General features: G+C 46.1%; 1 protein-coding gene across 3 annotated transcripts; it reads right to left on the reverse strand.

The window, feature by feature from the left end:
- Window positions 1-7575: 7575 nt before the first annotated feature.
- Window positions 7576-13452, reverse strand: LOC127316718 (uncharacterized). 3 transcript variants are annotated; one of them, XM_051347178.2, is made up of 6 exons: window positions 13221-13452; window positions 11337-11432; window positions 9721-11251; window positions 9417-9634; window positions 9105-9328; window positions 7576-8304 (listed from the first exon to the last, which is right to left on the reverse strand). In XM_051347178.2, the coding sequence occupies exons 3-6, from the start codon at window positions 11192-11194 to the stop codon at window positions 7704-7706; spliced, it is 2517 nt and encodes an 838-aa protein (XP_051203138.1). In that variant the 5' UTR covers window positions 11195-11251; window positions 11337-11432; window positions 13221-13452; the 3' UTR covers window positions 7576-7703. The 3 variants fall into 3 exon arrangements, with proteins under 3 accessions (XP_051203138.1, XP_051203136.1, XP_051203137.1); XM_051347176.2 differs by having other exon boundaries at window positions 11337-11472; XM_051347177.2 differs by lacking the exon at window positions 13221-13452 and adding an exon at window positions 12903-13150 and having other exon boundaries at window positions 11337-11472.
- Between the last annotated feature and the right edge of the window lie 7268 nt (window positions 13453-20720).

Here is a 20720-nt window from a genome sequence, read left to right on the forward strand (position 1 = left end):
CTCTCCTACTATAGTGAAGATTCAATTTACTCTTCTATTGACAACACTAGTATCACCGTTGTGGTTCATGTTCGTAGGTAGATTGGATCTTACTCGAAAACCCTAAACCACGTAAAATATGCAAACCAAATTAGAGAACGTCTAACTTGTTTTTGCAGGGTTTGGTGATGTGATATGGCTATAATGTGATGATGACTATGTATGAGATGATCATTATTGTATTGTGGCAACCGGCAGGAGCCTTATGGTTGTCTTTAAATTTCATGTTGAGTAGTATTTCAAAGTAGTTGTAATAGTTGCTACATGGAGGACAATCATGAAGACGGCGCCATTGACCTTGGTGCTTCGCCGACGATGATGGAGATCATGCCCGTTGATGATGGAGATCATGTCCGTGCTTTGGAGATGAAGATCAAAGGCGCAAAGACAAAAGGGCCATATCATATCACATATGAACTGCATGTGATGTTAATCCTTTTATGCATCTTATTTTACTTAGATCGCGACGGTAACATTATAAGATGATCCCTCTCACTAAAATATCAAGATAATAAAGTGTTCATCCTTAGTAGCACCATTGCCAAGACTTGTCGTTTCGAAGCATCTCGTGATGATCGGGTGTGATAGATTCAACAAGTGCATACAACGGGTGCAAGACAGTTTTGCACATGCGGATACTAAGGTGGCCTTGACGAGCCTAGCATGTACAGACATGGTCTCGGAACACGTGATATCGAAAGGTAGAGCATGAATCATATGATTGATATGATGAACACTTTGAGTGTTCGCCATTGAAGTTACATCTTGTCTCGTGATGATCGGACTTGGTGTGGTGGATTTGGTTCGTGTGATCACTAAGACAATGAGAGGGATATTGTTTTGAGTGGGAGTTCACCTAGTTTTTAATTATGTTGAATTAAAATTTGAACTCAATTTGTCATAAACATTAGTCTAAACTATTGCAAATATGTTGTAGATATGGCGTCCTCAATCAATTTTAACCAGTTCCTAGAGAAAGAAAAGCTTAAGAGCAACGGTAGCAACTTCACCGACTGGTTCCGTCATGTGAGGATCTTCCTCAATGGCGGAAATCTGCAATATGTGCTTGATGCACCGCTAGGTGACCCTCCTATGAGAAACTGAAACCGATGAAGTAAAGAATGTTTACGCGACTCGGAAAACTCGGTACTCTCAAGTTCAGTGTGCCATCCTATGCAGTCTGGAAGCCGATCTTCAAAAACGTTTTGAGCACCACGATCCACATGAGTTAATCAATGAGTTGAAGACTATCTTTGAAACTCATGCGGCCGTGGAATGCTATGAAGCATCGAAACACTTCTTCAGTTGCATGATGGAAGAAGGCAGCTCCGTTAGTGAGCACATGCTCGCCATGACCGGGCATGCGAAGAAACTCAGTGACTTGGGAATAGTGATTCCTAATAGACTGGGGATTAATCGTGTCCTTCAATCACTCTCACCTAGTTACAAGAACTTTGTGATGAACTACAATATGCAGAACATGAACAAAGAGTTACCTGAACTCTTCTCCATGCTGAAATCTGCTGAGATTGAGATCAAGAAAGAGCACCAAGTGTTGATGGTCAACAAGACCACCAGTTTCAAGAAACAGGGCAAGTCTAAAGGCAAGAACAAGAAGAGTGGCAAGAAAGCTGCCACACCTCCTGTGAAACCTAAGGCGGCCCTAAGCCCGATCTTGAGTGCTATTACTGCAAGGAGAAGGGACACTGGAAGCGTAATTGCTCCAAGTATTTGGCAGATCTGAAGAGCGGCCTTGTCAAGAAGAAGAAAGAAGGTATATATGATATACATGTTATAGATGTTTATCTTACTGGTTCTCGTACTAGTACACAGGTATTTGATCTTTGGTTCGGTTGCTCATATTTGTAACTCGAAACAGGAACTAAAGAATAAACGAAGACTACTAAAGGATGAAGTGACCATGCGCGTTGGAAATGGATCCAAAGTCGATGTGATCGCTGTCGGCACACTTCCTCTACATCTACCTTCGGGATTAGTTTTAAGCCTCAATAATTGTTATTTTGTACCCGCGTTGAGCATGAACATTATATCTGGATCTTGTTTAATGCAAGACGGTTATTCATTCAAGTCTGAGAATAATGGTTGTTCTATTTTTATGAATAATATCTTTTATGGTCGAGCACCTGAAAAGAATGGCTTATTTCTGTTAGATCTCGATAGTAGTGATACACATATACATAACATTGATGCTAAGCGAATTAAATTGAATGATAATTCTACTTATATGTGGCACTGTTGTCTTGGTCATATTGGAGTGAAACGCATGAAGAAACTCCATACCGATGGATTACTTGAATCACTTGACTTTGAGTCACTTGATAGATGCGAAGCATGTCTAATGGGAAAAAATGACTAAAACTCCATTCTCTGGGATTATGGAGCGAGCTACTGACTTATTGGAAATCATACATACCGATGTGTGCGGACCAATGAGTGTAGCATCGCGCGGTGGTTATCGTTATGTTCTAACCTTCACAGATGATCTGAGTAGATATGGGTATATCTATTTCATGAAACATAAATCCGAAACTTTTGAGAAGTTTAAGGAATTCCAAAGTGAAGTAGAAAATCAACGTAACAAGAAGATTAAATTTCTACGATCTGATCGCGGAGGTGAATATCTGAGTTATGAGTTTGGCATGCATTTAAAGAAATGCGGAATACTTTCACAATTGACACCACCGGGAACACCACAACGAAACGGTGTGTCCGAACGTCGTAATCGAACTCTCTTAGATATGGTTCGTTCTATGATGTCTCTTACTGATTTGCCATTATCATTTTGGAGTTATGCATTAGAGACAGCCGCATTCACTTTAAATAGAGCACCATCAAAATCCGTTGAAACGACACCGTATGAATTATGGTTTAATAAGAAACCTAAACTGTCATTCCTGAAAGTTTGGGGTTGCGAAGCCTATGTAAAAAAGTTACACCGGACAAGCTAGAACCCAAAGCGGAGAAATGCGTCTTCATAGGATACCCTAAGGAAACTATAGGGTACACTTTCTATCACAGATCCGAAGGCAAGATCTTTGTTGCTAAGAACGGAACCTTTCTTGAGAAAGAATTTCTCACTAAAGAAGTGACTGGAAGAAAAGTAGAACTCGATGAGATTGAAGAATCTCTCGCTCGTTGATCGAGTAGCGCGATGCAGAAGATGTTCTGTGCCGCACCGGCAACAGAGGAAGCTAATGATAATGATCATGGAACTTCAAATGAGATAGCTACTGAACCTCGCAGATCAACAAGGGGACGTGCCACTCCTGATTGGTATGATCCTTGTCTAAATGTCATGATTGTGGACAACAATGATGAAGACCCTGCGACGTATGAAGAAGCGATGATGAGCCCAGATTCCAACAAATGGCAAGAAGCCATGAAATCCGAAATGGGATCCATGTATGATAACAAAGTATGGACTTTGGTAGACTTACCTGATAGCCGCAAGGCTGTCGAGAATAAATGGATCTTCAAGAGAAAAAAAGATGCTGATGGTAATATTACTGTCTATAAAGCTCGACTTGTCGCAAAGGGTTTCCGACAAATTCAAGGTGTTGACTACGATGAGACTTTCTCACCTGTAGCGAAGCTAAAATCTGTGAGGATTTTGTTAGCAATAGCTGCATTTTTTGATTATGAGATTTGGCAGATGGATGTCAAAACGGTGTTCCTTAATGGAGACATTGAGGAAGAGTTGTATATGGTACAACCCAAAGGTTTTGTCGATCCTAAAAATGCTAACAAAGTATGCAAGCTTCAGCGTTCAATCTATGGACTGAGGAAAGCATCGAGAAGTTGGAACCGACATTTTGATAAGGTGATCAAAGACTTCGGGTTTATACAGTGTCATGGAGAGGCCTGTATTTACAAGAAAGTGAGTGGGAGCTCTGTAGCATTCCTGATATTATATGTAGATGACATATTATTGATTGGGAATGATATAGAACTATTAAGCAGTGTAAAGGGTTATTTGAATAATAGTTTTTCAATGAAAGACCTTGGTGAAGCATCGTATATATTAGGCATCAAGATTTATAGAGATAGATCAAGACGTCTAATAGGGCTATCATGAGTACATACTGGACAAGATTCTAAAGAAGTTTAGAATGGACGAAAGTAAGAAAGGATTCTTACCTATGTTACCAGGCAAGGTCTTGAGTAAGACTCAAGGTCCGGCTACGGCAGAAGAAAGAGAAAGGATGAGTCAGATCCCCTATGCCTCGGCAGTAGGCTCTATCATGTATGCCATGCTATGTACAAGACCGGATATAGCACATGCTGTTAGTTTAACTAGCAGATATCAAAGTGATCCAGGAATGGAACACTGGACAGCGGTCAAGAATATCCTGAAGTACTTGAAAAGAACGAAGGATATGTTTCTTTGTTATGGAGGTGACCAAGAGCTTGTTGTAACAAGTTACACCGATGCAAGTTGGAACACTGATCCTGATGACTCTAAGTCACAGTCTGGGTACGTGTTTATATTGAATGGTGTTGCAGTAAGCTGGGCATGCTCGAAGCAGTGCACGGTGGCGAAATCCTCAACAGAATCGGAGTACATAGCGGCTTCAGAGGCTTCATCAGAAGCGGTATGGATGAAAAGGTTCATTGTAGAGCTCGGTGTGGTTCCTAGTGCATTGGACCCATTAGTCATCTACGGTGACAACATGGGTGCCATCGCCAATGCACAAGAACCAAGGTCACACAAGAGGCTGAAGCATATCAAGCTGCGTTATCATTCGATTTGCGAGTACATCGAAGATGGAGAAGTAAAGATTTGCAAAGTACACACTGATCTGAATGTAGCAGATACGTTGACTAAAGCTCTCCCTAGGGCAAAGCATGACCAACACCAGAATGCCATGGGTGTTAGGTACCTTACAATGTAATCTAGATTATTGACTCTAGTGCAAGTGGGAGACTGTTGGAGATATGCCCAAGAGGCAATAATAAAAGTGGTTATTATATATCTTTATGTTTATGATAAATGTTTATATACCATGCTATAATTGTATTAACCGAAACATTGATACATGTGTGTTATGTAAACAAACAAATGAGTCCCTAGTAAGCCTCTTAACTAGCTTGTTGATTAATAGATGATTAGTTTCATAATCATGAACATTGGATGTTATTAATGACAAGGTTATATCATTATATGAATGATGTAATGGACACACCCAATTAAGCGTAGCATAAGATCACGTCATTAAGTTATTTGCTATAAGCTTTCAATACATAGTTGCCTAGTCCTTATGACCATGAGATCATGTAAATCACTTATGCCGGAAAGGTACTTTGATTACATCAAACGCCACTGCGTAAATGGGTGGTTATAAAGGTGGGATTAAGTATCCGGAAAGTATGAGTTGAGGCATATGGATCAACAGTGGGATTTGTCCATCCCGATGACGGATAGATATACTCTGGGCCCTCTCGGTGGAATGTCGTCTAATGTCTTGCAAGCATATGAATAAGTTCATAAGAGACCACATACCACGGTACGAGTAAAGAGTACTTGTCAGGAGACGAGGTTGAACAAGGTATAGAGTGATACCGATGATCAAACCTCGGACAAGTAGAATATCGCGTGACAAAGGGAATTGGTATCGTATGTGAATGGTTCATTCGATCACTAAGTCATCGTTGAATATGTGGGAGCCATTATGGATCTCCAGATCCCGCTATTGGTTATTGGTCGGAGTGAGTACTCAACCATGTCCGCATAGTTCACGAACCGTAGGGTGACACACTTAAAGTTGGATGTTGAAATGGTAGAACTTGAATATGGAATGGAGTTCGAATATTTGTTCGAAGTCCCGGATGAGATCCCGGACATCACGAGGAGTTCCGGAATGGTCCGGAGAATAAGATTCATATATAGGATGTCATTTTATGTGTTTGAAAATGATCCGGTGCATTTATGGAAGGTTCTAGAAGGTTCTAGAAAAGTCCGGAAGAAAGTCACTTTGGAAGGCGGAGTCCCGAAGGGACTCCACCACCATGGCCGGCCAACCCTAGGGGGTGGAGTCCCAGGTGGACTCCACCTAAGGTGGCCGGCCACCCCCTCCCAAGGGAAGGTGGGAATCCCACCTCTAGTGGGAGTCCTAGCTTGGGTAGGTTTCATGTGATATGGAAGGTTTTGGTTTGGGGTCTTATTCGAAGACTTGTAGACCAACTCTTGGGTGTTCCACCTATATAATGAGGGCCAAGGGGAGGGGGCCGGCCACCACAAAGCCACAAGCTGGCCGCACCCCATAGAGGCCGGCCACCCCCTCTCCCCAAACCCTAGCCGCCCCACTCCTCCTTCTTCCCCGCACGCTTAGCGAAGCTCCGCCGGGATTCTCCACCACCACCGACACCACGCCGTCGTGCTGTCGGATTTAAGAGGAGCTACTACTTCCGCTGCCCGCTGGAACGGGGAGGTTGACGTCGTCTTCATCAACAACCGAACGTGTGACCGAGTACGGAGGTGCTGCCCGTTCGTGGCGCCGTGATCAAGATCTTCTACGTGCTTTTGCAAGCGGCAAGTGAACGTCTACCGCAGCAACAAGAGCCTCATCTTGTAGGCTTTGGAATCTCTTCAAGGGTGAGACTCGACAATCCCCTCGTTGCTACCGTCTTCTAGATTGCATCTTGGCTTGGATTTCGTGTTCGCGGTAGGAAATTTTTTGTTTTCTATGCTACGTTATCCTACAATGCACCCGTCTCAAAACAACGGGCCAGGCTCCACAGCAACGACCGATTTGGCCGTTCCTCCCGGGCCTGGCCCGGAGGTGCTTTAAATACCCGGTTCATGTAACAACAAGGGAGAGTCCAGAAAACCAAACGGCCCATTTTTCGTACCACCACATGCAAAAAAAGAGAACCACAGGCTGCCAAACGCGCCCTAAGTTTTCCGAGGACCTAAAATGTGCGGCGGCAACAAGCGCGGTGCAAGAATTGATGAAGAAATAACGATGTTAAAGTGGTATCAAATGGAAAGAGATGGGACATGAGAGAGAGAGAGATGAGCTCTTCAAGAGCTTCATGGACATGCAAAAGGAGAAGCTTCCAATTGAAGCAGAAATTGCAGCATCCACCAAGACAGATGCAACAACAAGGGCAAAATTACTTAGCTTTTCACCGAGGAGGTCTGGGTTTTGATAGCCAGCCTAACCCTTATGGACACATGATGAGGGGATGGTATGAAGAAAATGAAGAAAATCATCTTGTCTCGATAAGATTGTCACTTGATGGCATGTGTGTTTGTATGAACCATATGCGATTTGTGATCGTTTTGATAGATGACCAGCGCCTGTTAATTTGAATTTCTAAGTTTGGTGTTTATTTTAACATTGTGCTAAAATATTTGTTATTTTGCGGCTGGAGAGTTGTGGTAAAGTGGCGGTAGTGGTATGCATGCACCCAGTACAAGATTTTAGCGGCCAAAATTTGAGCGATAACTGTTCGTACAAGCTTCGCCGATGATCAAACTTCAATAAGAAAACCACCTGGGGGTAACACTGCTACTGATGCTAATATAAACTGGATCAACCATCAATCACAATAATCAGCCTTGAAATTGCACTTTTATAGCTACAAAATTACACATGTGACTGCATGCTTCATCTCCCTAGCTACATGTAACAGGAATTTCGCTAGTGTGGCGGCGGTTGTGCCGCGTTTTCCTTCTCCCCATGTTCCCGCGGCCGCGCGATCGCCGCCGACACCGCGGCGTCGTAGCCATCCGCAGATGCCGCGGCGAACTCGGCCATGGCGCCGGTGACGGCCGCCATGCCGGCGCAGAGCACGCGTCCCGCCATGCCCTCCATGCCCGTGGCGGCGCCCGTGCACACCGACCCGACGCCGGCCACGAAGAAGTCCAGCCCATCCATCACCCGCGCCTCGGACGCCGCGTCCACCGCGAGCCCCCACTCCATGCACACGAGGAACGCCGGCGGCATGGCGCGTGGCGCGGCGGCGCCTGTGCCTATGCCCAGGCAGCGTCGCGCCCAGGCGGCCAGGGCGCGCGCGTACGCGCGCTGTGCCGACAGCCAGGCCTCCATGGCACCGCGCCAGGCTCGGACCTCGCACTCGAGCGCGACAGCGGCCGGAGGCGGCGTATTCGGCTCCGGATGACCGAGAGCTACGGCGGTCGCAGCCGATGCGCGATGGTGGAGGAAGAGAAGCTTGGCGTCGTCGATGGTACGCTTCTGTGCTTTGTGGCGTTCACCCATGGCTCGCCACATCCGTGATAGTCTGCACGATGCAAGAACAGCTGTGTTATTATCGAAAGTTGCAATCCTGTACTAGAACAGTTTTGGACACTTTTTCATTGTGCGAGATGCGATTCTAACCGCAACGTGTTATTATGCTTACACGATATGCTAGGAAAACACTAAAACTACAAGCAATAGTTTTTTTCTCAACGGTAATGATGGCCTTGTACCTGATTTTATCTGAGAGAAGACAACATGATTAAAATTTCAGCCTTTTTGTTGCCACTACAAGTTATGTTCTGAATAATTATTGTGCCTGCTGTTAATGCAAGTATACTGATGGCAGAACAAGTTTTGAAGCCTACTACTATAGTATTGTAAGAATTCGACCTTGAAAAGTTGAGTTTCTATGATACTCCATCCTTCTATGTTTAAGCTTTGATCTAAATGATCTGGAAAACTGTTCTCTGTCCAAGATAACTGAACATTAAAATCAGCCTTGAAACATTTTTCTAGCAGGTTCTCTCGATCAGGTTAACCAGCCAATGAGTTACTCAAGGAACTATATATATGGTCATTATATCATTCAAATATGGCACATCACTTAAATTTACATGCATTCCTTCATCGATATGCCTACTATAATCATTACCCAAACAGATATTTACCTTATGTTTGCTGGAAACCATCAGTAAATTCCAAGTATGTCAACTGTGAAAACTCTAAGTTCTAGCTGGCTATCAACTACTCTTAGTTGATATGCACATTGTTTAACCAATTAACATACTATTTATGAAATCTTGAACTAATGTACAAACTCAATGGTGAGCAGAAGCATACCCTTGGACAAGCTCCATAAGTTGAGGATGCAACTCCTCATCTCTTAGAACTTCTATTCTTCTTGAGATTGACTGAACAGTGTGTATTGAGACCTTCATCCGAGTATGTAGGCTTCTCAATGCTGCACGAGTCTTATCAACAGAGGTAGGCTCCTCCCCTTTCTCATCCTGGCTCCGCAAATGTGCCATCCTCTTTTCATACTCAAGTCTTAACCGCTCACCCGCCTATAAGTGAAAAATGCAGGCATGACTTCCGTTAATCACTTAGATTGCTCTGTTGGTACAAGTTTGTGACTGATGAGAATGATCATACCTTTACTTCTTTGTACAATTTCTTCTCCCATGTATACAGTCTATCCAGAGTTGACTGATGACTTCCAGACATTGTACTGCAGGATTCTTCAGAGTAACAGCTGCTCGTATCATTGTCAAAGAGATCATCTATTGAGCTCGAGGAAGCAAGAAGGAACCGCGAAGATGATGACCGGGATGATGCAGATCGCAAAAGTGCGACTGGGTTTAGCATCTTTACTGCATTACAAATTTCATGGGTAAGTTGAGTGAATGGAATCTGAAATATTTTAAATAACTTCAGTTTTGGTTTGTAAAAGTGGTACCAGAAAGATCATTTGAGGTTGAATATTGAGCTCGACTTGCCTCCAACATCCGTGAGACTTCCTGAGCAGCACTACAGATCCCCAAGAACTGACTGTCAATATCTTTCATAGCCTCGACCAGACTCGCTGGCCTTCGGTTCAGATACACAGTGAAACCGGGTGTTTCTTCTGCATTTGCTACTTTGTTCCTCATCAGTTCTTTCTTATGTGTCTTGATCTCAAGGTCTACTGCATTACGGGGTTCGGACAAGTCTGCACATTGAACACCTTTGGATTGAAATGCCTTTAGATCTTGCTTGACATTGACCTCAGAATTCCCAGGGCGAGCACCTTCATTAGAAGCCATACATCTTTGATCATCTGAATGCTCACATTCGTCTTCTTCATCATCGTCATCATCCTCGTCAGATTCATCATCTTCTTCTTCCTCCTCCTCCTCCCCCTTTTTGTTGTGCATCCGTGCACGTTCTTGACACTCATCATCTTCCTCTTCGAGCTCTGGGATTCCTTCCTCCTCTCTTACCCTCTGTAACCGTGCCAATTCATCATCGGTGACCACATTGTCATAGCCACTCCGAGGCCGCGGATACGGATAGCTGTCCAGCGACGAGAACGGGTTCCAGAAGGAGTCCCACTGTGATGATTCGGGTTCCTGGGGTGACGGAGGCGGGTAGTTTGGCCTATCATGAGATGCGTAATAAGATGTCCTCATTGGCTCCTGGGGTGAAGCAGGTGCATAGCTTGGCCTGCCATAAGGTGGCGTGTAATAAGAATTTCTCACTGGCTCCTGGGGTGTTGAATAGTTTGGCCTGTCATAAGGTGGCGTGTAATAAGAAGAATTCCTCACTGGCTCCTGGGGTGTTGCATAGCTTGGCCTGTCATAAGGTGGCGTGTAATAAGAAGAATTCCTCACTGGCTCCTGGGGTGCTGCATAGCTTGGCCTGTCATAAGGTGGCATGTAATAAGAAGAATTCCTCACTGGTTCCTGGGGTGATGGAGTTACGTAGTTTGGCCTGTCATAAGGTGCATTGTAAGAAGATGGCCTCATCGATGAGGAATTCTCCGCGAAGAATCTATCTGTGCCACCATAGCTATCCATGGGATAATGTGATTCAACACGGATTGTTTCCACAGGCCGTGGAGCCTCTTCAACTGAGACTGATGGGTTTGGACCTGACCTCAGGTACTTTGCAACATGAACAGTCCTCTTCTCATATGAACCATAAGGCAGGCCAAGGATCTCTGGCTTGTGTTTGACAGGAGAGATGAATGGGTCAAACATGAGCTCAAGGTGATCATCTGTGGCAACAAACCTCTGCAGGGCCATCGAAACACATTTCATGGACTCGATGTAGGCAATGTGAGAGGACGCGAAACGGTTGCGCTGCTCCAGTGCCTGCTTGATGAAGTCCCTCCTGTCCCTACACATCTTGACAGCCTCCTCATCTTCTAACCTGGAAGCAGCACATCCCATGTCTCCAGAGTCTTGCAGTTTCAGGACTATGTCATGCCCGGGTCAGAACTTCTGAGTCTAACATGTGAGAAACAAAAAAGGAAGGTAACCGGTAAGTTGCTGCTTCAAGAAACCAGGTATCATGTGTTAGTTCAGGAATTACCTAAGATTGTAGAATGATCGATTGTTGGTAACCTGTGCATTGCAGGCTTGCGGCTGAAGCCAATGACCGGGTAGGCGACTCGTACCAACCGACTATCTGGCAAGTTTCAGAGATTTCAGAAGCAAGCCCGTACTCACTGTATGAAATCAAATTTTGCATCAGAAGGGAATTCAGGCATAGGCTATTCAGAACCAACAGGCGATCAGGAGTGTTAAGATTGACTATTGGGATCTTAAATCAACGACTTAACAAGCAACAAAATCAGGCTGCAACTACCTTATCACAAGCCCCCAAAAAATTCTCTACTGAAAGGGGGGGGGGGGGGGGGGGGGGTGAGAGCTACAAGACTACAGAAAGATGCTCCTTTGCGAATGAAATACCACACTGCAAACCATACCCTACACATTTTTTCTGTTAGAAGAAACATTCTTCCCTCCTAAAAGAGGGCTAAAAAGCAAGAAAGTTATTAGGAATATAATCCTTGGCCCAGCAAGACATGAACGGTCCTACTGTCTCCACCCGCAGAATCATGGTTACAGTAAATCGACTGGGCAACGACACTACATTCAGTTCAGTGCACTGTGAAGATAACAGAGTGAGGACGGTGGTGGGTGAAACCAATGAACCATCCGAGCTCCGAGCAACAGTATTCTTTAAGTGATAGTAGTACAAACAGCAATCTTAATGTCTATAAATCATAAGCAACAACAGCAGAAACAGAAAGTAAAGGGAACTTGGAGGTGAAATGAGGGGTCAGCTTCCGAGGAAGTTGCATAGCTTTACATCACAGGCGAACGAAGCTGTTGGCTTTGGACGGAGTAAATTCCTAGAGCTCTACGGCGGACTAATTTTATGTGTTTAAGCAGCTGGGCAAAGGTAAAATGCAGTGATAAGAACAAAATAGCAGGCGCAGGCTGAAATCTCGGACGATGATAATGGGTAAATCCTGATATAATAACACTAGCTCTTGGCAAACTATCCAGAAGGGGACAAGGAGACACTGGAAGCATAGAACTAGTTCCGGTTCTCCAACCTAATGTTCAACCACTCTTGCTAACCAGAGGCAGGCACAAGAGTGCTCATTGCATCCTGGTTCACCAAGATACGGAAGAAACGGTGGAATTTTGGGCCCCAGCTAAAAATGAACACTCGCAGGCACGGCAATTCCCACTCTGAAATTTTGCAGAACCGACTGAACTGAAACAAGGAGAAATAAAATCATGGGCCAGAAATTGGAAGTGCAGAAACTGAAAGAGGCTAGAACAGAGTATCCGATGCATGAGGAACCAGGGAAGAAAAAAGACAGAACAGTACAACAGGTGCAGTAAAAAAAGGCAGAAAATCACAACGGTCGCGGCAATAATCATCAAGAAACGGCTCAATTCCCATTCTGCCACATTAAAGAAGAGGCAAAAAATCTTATACGGGAAAGATCAGGTGTACAGTACAGGAAAAAAACACATCATTCTGAAGTGTGGAGGAAGCAAAGGCAGGGAAACAGGGGGCAGAGAGATGCAGAGATGGATGCGCGGGGTGCAGAGGGGGAGAGAAGGAACCGTGGCATACATGCGTAGATGTTTTTGGGAACACCCGGAATTCCCTCTCTAGAGATCAAGAACAGCTCCACAAGAACGAACCCTTTCTCTCTCACTCACCGAGGCGCAGACACTTTCTTTCTCTCTCTACTTTCGCCAGAGCAGGAGGAAGAGGAAGAGAACCTCTCATCCAACGAAATCAATTCCAAACATTAAACAAAACGAAACGAAAGGGGGAGGTGGGGACAAAAGGAGGAATGCGAAGTTCGCAGCAGCAGCCTACATACACATACAACCCAAAGTTACCAAACGCAGAATAAAAATTAGGATCAGGGGGCGGCGGCTATACCTGAGAATGAGATTGACTGAAGAACTTCTCTATCCCCTTTTTTTCTCAACCAAACCCCTTGGCGTCTCTCTCGCCTGTTCCAGTGTGTACAGGAACAAGGAGCCGAGGAAAGATTTGTGGGGAGAGAGACTGGGAAGGGGAGGAGTGTGGGTGACTGGGTGGCAGTGGCAGAGAGGGAGGAGAGGGCCAGAGGGGGAGTGAGGCAACAACGGTCAAAAGGCTTGAAGGAGGAGGAGTCACCGAGAGGGGAGAGAGAAAAGCGGAGGGTGAAGAAGGGCCCCGGGTAGGGCGGCCGAATTGAGGTGTGCTACCCTACGCTTGTGGTTATTTCCCAATAATATCCCCTACTCATTTACTACCGAAATTTGTCACGGACAGAGTGTTCTTTTGCTTCAGGAAACCTCCGTCTTCAGGAAAGATTTATTTTTGACACTGTATTTTTTAGAGAGAAAGATTTGTTTTTTATGGTGGATGCAGAAATTGATGGAGTTTGGAGGTATGCAATACGACAGCACTTATTACGTTAGACGATAGAAACCGAAGTATGACCATAACAATAAATCTTGGATGGTTCTGAGAAAGCAGTGGGAAGGGATTTTGTCTGTACCAAATTTGCTTGGTAGAGGGGAATCGGTGGTTCGATCTTGATGAATGACGAGACGGTTCGTGTGAGTTATTTCCATGACTGTCTTATACGGAGTAGATGGATAAAATATGGTGTATAGCCAATCACGTCAAGTTTGTTGTTGTCACCTCAACCCTGCTCTGAACCTAGTAGGCTCTTCTCGCCACGCTCACGCAAGTTCTGCCAGCGCCGGCGTCATGCCTGCCTTGGTGATCGTGCTTCGTGACATGCCCCGTTCTATCGAGAGAAGGTTGCCAACCGAATTCTGCTCGAGCCCCTTTGATTTCTGTGAAATTCTCAGCGAGAACCTGTAAAGATTCTTGCAAATCAAGCCCTCAGAGCATCTCCAGTCGCGTCCCCCAAAGCGTCCCCCAAAGCGGATTCAAAGGCCGGACAAAAAGCTGCCCACGTCCCCCAAAGCCCATTTTTGTCCGACGCGGCCCCATACGGTGTCCGGCGCCTCGAGCCCGTCCCCGTCCCATTGTGGGACGCTCCGGACGCCGACACAACGAAATGAGAGGCGAGGAGGCGCGGGGCCGACGCGTCAGCGGCACAGGGAAAATTCGTCTCACACTCCCGCCAAATCCCGCCGCTCCCGCCAAATCGCGCCTACACCGCCGCGCACAGGCCTCCCAAAACACATCCCGCCGCCGATTCATTTCTCCTATCCCGCCGATTTCTTTCTCCCTCCCGCCGTCCACCCGCCGCCGCTACCCTCTCCCCATTCCATGGCGCCGCCGACAGCCCCCAAAAAGATGGCGAAGAAAGCGGCCAAGAAGCCGCCGGGCAATGCGACGATAGGGGCGAAAGCGCCGTTCGCGAAGCCGCGGAAGGCGCCGCGAAGAAGAAGCTCGAAGGAATGACCGACGATGAATGGCAAGAAGATTGCTCGCGCCGGAAGCTATCGACGGCGGAGCGGAAAGGACGGAGGGCGGTGGAGCTGGAGAAGAAGGCTCGAGCGGCGCGCCGGCCACCGGCACGTAATGGCCGGTGTATCGCCGCCACCAACGCGAGCCCATGGAGTACGTCCATGCCGGTGTACGTTCCCGGAGTGATCTCTCCGTCGCAAGCCGCCTTCTACAACGACGGCCCCTCCGCCACTCCCGGGTGCGTGACGCCTAACTTGTCGCCGCACTACCAGGATGCGCTGCCGCACGGCGGCTTCAACCCCAACAACCTCTACTCCCCGGCGTACGAGCAGCGCGAGCTGTGCCCCGATCCGGACGGCGACCCTTTCACCGGCCGCAGGGTCCGCTCGAATACGACGGCGCCGGTGCCGAGGAGGACGACGGGGTTGAGGAGGACGACGAGGAAGAGGAGGGTGGAGGACGACGAGGAGGACGACGATGAGGACGAAGAGGGCGGCGACGAAGAGGACGACGAGGGTGCCGGTGACGATGATCTCGTGGAGGTAGACGCGGACGGCGTGAGGACGAAGAAGAAGAAGAAGAAGAAGAAGAAGGCGTCGGGCACACGAGGCCCGAAGTGGACGCCTCTGGAAGATCTTTGCCTGTGCGAGTCGTGGGCGACGGTGAGCCATGACTCCATCATCGGCGCCAACCAAAAAGGCGGGAAGTATTGGGCGAGGATCAAGACCGAGTTCGATGAGCGCAAGCTCATCAACAGCGACTACCAGAAAGTGACAATGAAGAGGAGCCAAAAGGCAATGTCGACGCGATGGGCCATCATCCAGGCATCGGTGAACTCCTTCCATGGGTACCATCGGGACTTAGAGACCAGAGGCGACAATGGCGCCGACGTCGCCCAACCGGTACGATCGTTTCTTCCATAATCCGTAGCGCCCACATTGTGTTCGATGAAATGACTCTGCTTCCTTTGGTTAGTTTGATCGGGCCATGGAAATGTACGCCAAGAACTCGGAAGGTCACAAGCCGTTCGCGCTGATGCATTGCTATGGCAAGCTCAAAGTGAATGAGAAATGGCGGCTGACGCGCCTGTCGCTGTCCAAGGGGAAGGACGCCATTGATCTGGACGCGCCGGCCGGCAACTTCGACGGGGCGTCCTATCGGCAACAAGGCTGCCAAGGCCGCCTTGGCCGACGCTGCGTCGTCTGAGAAGACGCAGGCGTCGATCACGAAATGCCTCGCCGACGTCTCCTCGACCTTTATCTCCCGCGACAAGAAGGCCGACCAAAGGTGGGCCGAGCTGCTCAAGAGGCAAGAGGAGAAGCTGGAGCTCAAGAAAAGCATGGACGACATGTCCCCGCCGAGAACGTCGACAGAGGGAATGTCTCCCCGACGCGAGAGGCGCACAACTTCTTCAAAGGCCAGATCCTCGACGAGATCGAAGCCAAAATGGCGGCGGCGGACGCGGCGGCCCCGGCAGCGGCATCGGCATCGGCGGCGGCGGCAGCGAAGAAGAGCGGGCGACGCGTCTTCATCGCTACACCTGCGTCGGCCTCCGCGTCGGCGACGGAGCAGACGCACCATGCACAGGAACAGGCAGATCGCGACGAGGTCGTCGTGCTCGACGGGCCTGCGTCGACTCAGGACACGACGCCGTCGACCAACCCCTTCTTCTAATTTGCATGCACCACCGGTCTGTAATATGATCGCACGCCCAGTACTTTGATCGATCGCCGCTACTCTGATCGCGACGAATCGGCGGGAACGATCTCTTTTGAATGCATCTATTTAAATTTCTGATTGGGGCCGGCGTTTGGGGGACGCGGCTGGGGAGCGACGTCCCCCAAACGCGGCACGAACAAAACACGTCCCCCAAACGCTCGATCCGGCGCCCTTTGGGGGACGGTTTGGGGGACGCGACTGGAGATGCTCTCAGCCCTTGCCCAGAATTCTACTTGTATATGTTTTTTACTCATGTCAAACAAGTGTTTTTACCATTCCCCTTTATCATCCGAACCTTTTGCACAAACTTGTGATGACCAGGTAGGTTAGGCGCTGGCGTTCATGCGTGCGTGCCGCTCTACACGGTCTTCATGCATCTCACGTTCCCCATCTACTAGGGGACAATTCAGTTGAACAAACAAAACCCTTTTCAACGAACCGTAATAGAGCAAAAATTGTGACCGGAGAAAGAAATGTTTAATGGAGGATAGCGTGATCTATCGCGTGTGGCATGCATGCATGCGTAAGGTGTGAACCCCACACAACAATTTCATGCTAGAAAAAAAATACGAGGATTGAAAAGACTCGAGAGAATAGATGCCCCATTATCCTTTGAGGTGTTGCTCAACTTCAGATGAAGGTTCCTCAGATGCCTGTGCACTAACTAAGTAGCTAGTGGCTTGCATTATTTTCCAGCACAAGGAATAATCCATGTGCATAGGTTCATCTTTCGTACGTCTACTACCTTCTACTGTCTTGCATCAACCCATAGGTGTAGAATTTTAATATTTTTCTAAAATATAGGTAAGTTTTTTTTTGCCTCGTCTCATTAATTTAGAAAGAAGGTTTACAGGAAATACAATTCGAACACGAGGCCACCAAACCTACTCTCGCGGCATGATAACCCAAATGTTTCGCACCCGCAACGCTCGAAAGAACCGTCCGTACTTTGATCTTGTCCATAACAATCGTATGTGTGTTAAGTTTATTGCGAAAGACCCTTGCGTTGTGCTCATTCCAAATCTCCCAAGGTGAGCATGATAGGGACACCAATGATTTTCTCTTGGTGCACATGGTGTAGATATATAATTGACTCCCACCACTTCTTTACCGAGTTGTTGTTTTCCCAAAGCGACATGCCCACCATAGTTATCCCAAGCCGTCCGAAAATCTTGTTCCAAATCCGGATTGTGTAACAACAATACAACATTTGAAGAAAAGATGAATCATGAGTTCATCTTCTTGGTTGCAAAGTTTGTACCGTCCGTAATTTGGCCACCCACGTTTTGGAAAGCAATCGGCCGTCCATGCAAACTCTTCGCATGACTCATTCTCCAAGGTCGTGTTTATAATTTAATTTGCAGGAATGTACTGTAGCATTGACGGAATCAGGTGCGAGTCGAACCTGGCGACGGCGACAAGAAAGTTTAGTGCAATCGTGTTGAACGGTAAATGAAGTCGGTCTAGCCTCTAGGAACATGTGTGACATGATATGACACTTCTACAAGGAAGAAGAGAATGTTTTCTATCTTGCTCCAAAGGTACTTCCGAAAGGGCCTCTTCTATCTATTATGGTGTGGACGGAGACGAGCATGCATGGGAATTTTCAAAAAGATAAAGCATGGTTTGTTTAGCATGCATGTCCTCCCTCCCTCTCTTGTCTCTCAGAGACGAAAAAAGCAAAAGAGATAAAAGATTCCTCCGCGTGTCCTTGCCCCTTGATTTTTTTTTTTCCTTGACTCCCTTTTCTCACAACTTTATTTTGCCCTGGATGCTTTTAGATTTCATCCAAAACCCTTGCCCCTACGGTCGAAAATCTATGATCCGTATTTATCTTTAAGTCTTTTATTACAAAAGGAAACTAGGCAGGATAGAAATGCTTCTTGCTAAAAGACTGGCCTTTTCACTCAAGTTATCTTGCTAAAAGACGGTCTTTTGCTCACTTACCTTGCTTAATGATTGCAAAACTGTGCACAAGAATGACTGATTGTGCATTCAGGGGGAAACATATTTCTATTCAAACTGAAATTTGTGTAAAACTCTGAAACTGGAGATTAGGAGGTTACTAAAAGGGGCAATGCTCATGGAAATGTTTGCATGCTCAAGGAAACTGGAAATGTTTGCATCTAGATGAAATTGAGTCACTTATTTATAGACGGATGTGGTATTATTTTGTAATCTTTGCGCCCGTCTACTGCTTGAAAAGAGAACAAGGGAGGAGAGCAGTTCTTTATCTCGTACCAAGAGCACTTGCCTAGATCCTCTAGTTGCAGCCTTGCGGTCAGCTTAGGTAGAGTTTTATACTCTATTATCAGAGCATGAGAAATGACAAGCACAACAAGCCGATGCATGCTTTTTCCCGAAGTCTCACGGATCAGAACAAGACACTATTGCGAAGAAACATGGCCAAATTTGTCTCAGGTTGATTAATTTACTGCTGCTAGATCAGAAGAAGACATTAATTTGTAACTAATTATCCCTGTAGGTTAGATTGGTGCCCGTTCATCCAAAAGCTTGTCCCCGTGGGTTGAGAAACTACGACCCTTGTTTATCTTTTAATCTTTCAATAAGAAAACTTAGGCAAGATGAAAATTTGCTAGCTAACAGATGGCCTTTTCACACAGTTATTATCTCTCTAAAGGGACACACTTTTCGCTAAGTTATCTCGCACAATCACTCAAAATTGTGCACATAAATTCCTTTTCATCTAGTAATAGATACATTTTACAAGAAAACAATGAGAATGGGAAGACCTTGTCGTTCGAAACTGTTTGTCTAAAACTTGGAAGCTCAAGATTTTAGGAGGTTATCAAAAGGAACAATACACAAGGAAAAAAATTCGAATTATGTATTTCCATAGGATATGAACTTCCACCATTTCCTCATCTTTTCGCCCATCACCTTCTTGAGAAGAGAAGAAAGAATGGAGAAGAGCAGTTCTTCACTCCTTTCCGAACAAAAATCTCATATAGCAGCCAGCACTTGGTTACATCCTCTGGCCGTCGCCTTGCAATCTGCTTAGAGTTTGCTAAACTATTATCAGAAGTCAGAGCATGAGAGATGACAAGCACAACATGCCGCTGCATGCTTTCCCCAAAGTCTCTCACGGATCGGAAGAAGACATGATTGCCAGAAACATGGCCAAATTTGTCTCTCAATTAATTAATTAATTAATTACTGCTGCTAGATCCACAGCAGAGTACAAGTCTAACCTTAATCAAATGCCATGCTCTTAGGACGCAGCAAGAATCTCAACTTGCTCTTTTCATCAGTACCATGTGGACCATCAAGGTGAAATATATAAGTAGGAAAAGAAAGACTGGAATTTGTCTAGGGGAGAGAGCAACTATACTGAGCGCTGTCCAATCAAGCACATGCATACTGTACCCTCAGTCTACTAGTGGTCAATTTTTCATCCATTAGAGACTAGACTCCCTTTTCTGCTGAAAATGCAATTAACCAGTACGGTACTGGAGATGCATTTTCCTACAAAGATCAACTGGTTCAAATGATCGGAAATCCTGACATGAGAAAAAAGCTGACATGTTTATTGTTTTACTTCTCTCGTCAGTAAACCAGACTTGCATCTGCACGGGTTTATGATAGCATAGTGTCACTGTGTCTACAAGAAGAGCCATGTACAGAACCTATGGCGAATAGATCTGCCCATGTTGTGCTAGCATTATTTTTCTACCTTCTGATGCATGTACTACTGCATAGTGTCTAGCACTAGCCTAGTTATAGACTGCAAGCTTAGAGTGTACTGTGCACACACACAGCTCACTCACAGCAAGAAGTCCAAGGCTTGAAGTATGACCGCTCATGGGTACAGGAACCAAGATCCAAATGCCCTTTACCTGTACTTCTCCTGCCCGGGCATATTGTGTAGCATTTGATTTACAGTACTCTTTTTCATGCTTTCATTACCTACCAAAACCACCATAGAAAATCAAACCACCTACACTTCTTCACTTGAGGAAAGAGAGACACTATCGTACGTGTTCTGTTCCTGGTGAAACTTCACTGTAGACCAACTAAGAAAGATCCAACCCAATAAAGTATCTCTGCCTTCTCTATCAGTCAGCACTGAAGAATGGCTGCACCTGCCTTCATCACATGACCTGCTGCATCCAATTGGTACATACATGGCAAGTTCTGCATCACACCAAGGAATTCTATCAAGGTTATTACTGCTGCCAGATGCCCATCACTGTCAGATGATGGGGCTCTTGTGATGAGAAAGTCTCAACAAATTTCCAAATCGGCAGGTAAACAAGTATTGCAGTA

Source organism: Lolium perenne, chromosome 7, assembly GCF_019359855.2.
Source record: "Lolium perenne isolate Kyuss_39 chromosome 7, Kyuss_2.0, whole genome shotgun sequence".
NCBI classification, from domain to species: Eukaryota; Viridiplantae; Streptophyta; class Magnoliopsida; order Poales; family Poaceae; genus Lolium; species Lolium perenne.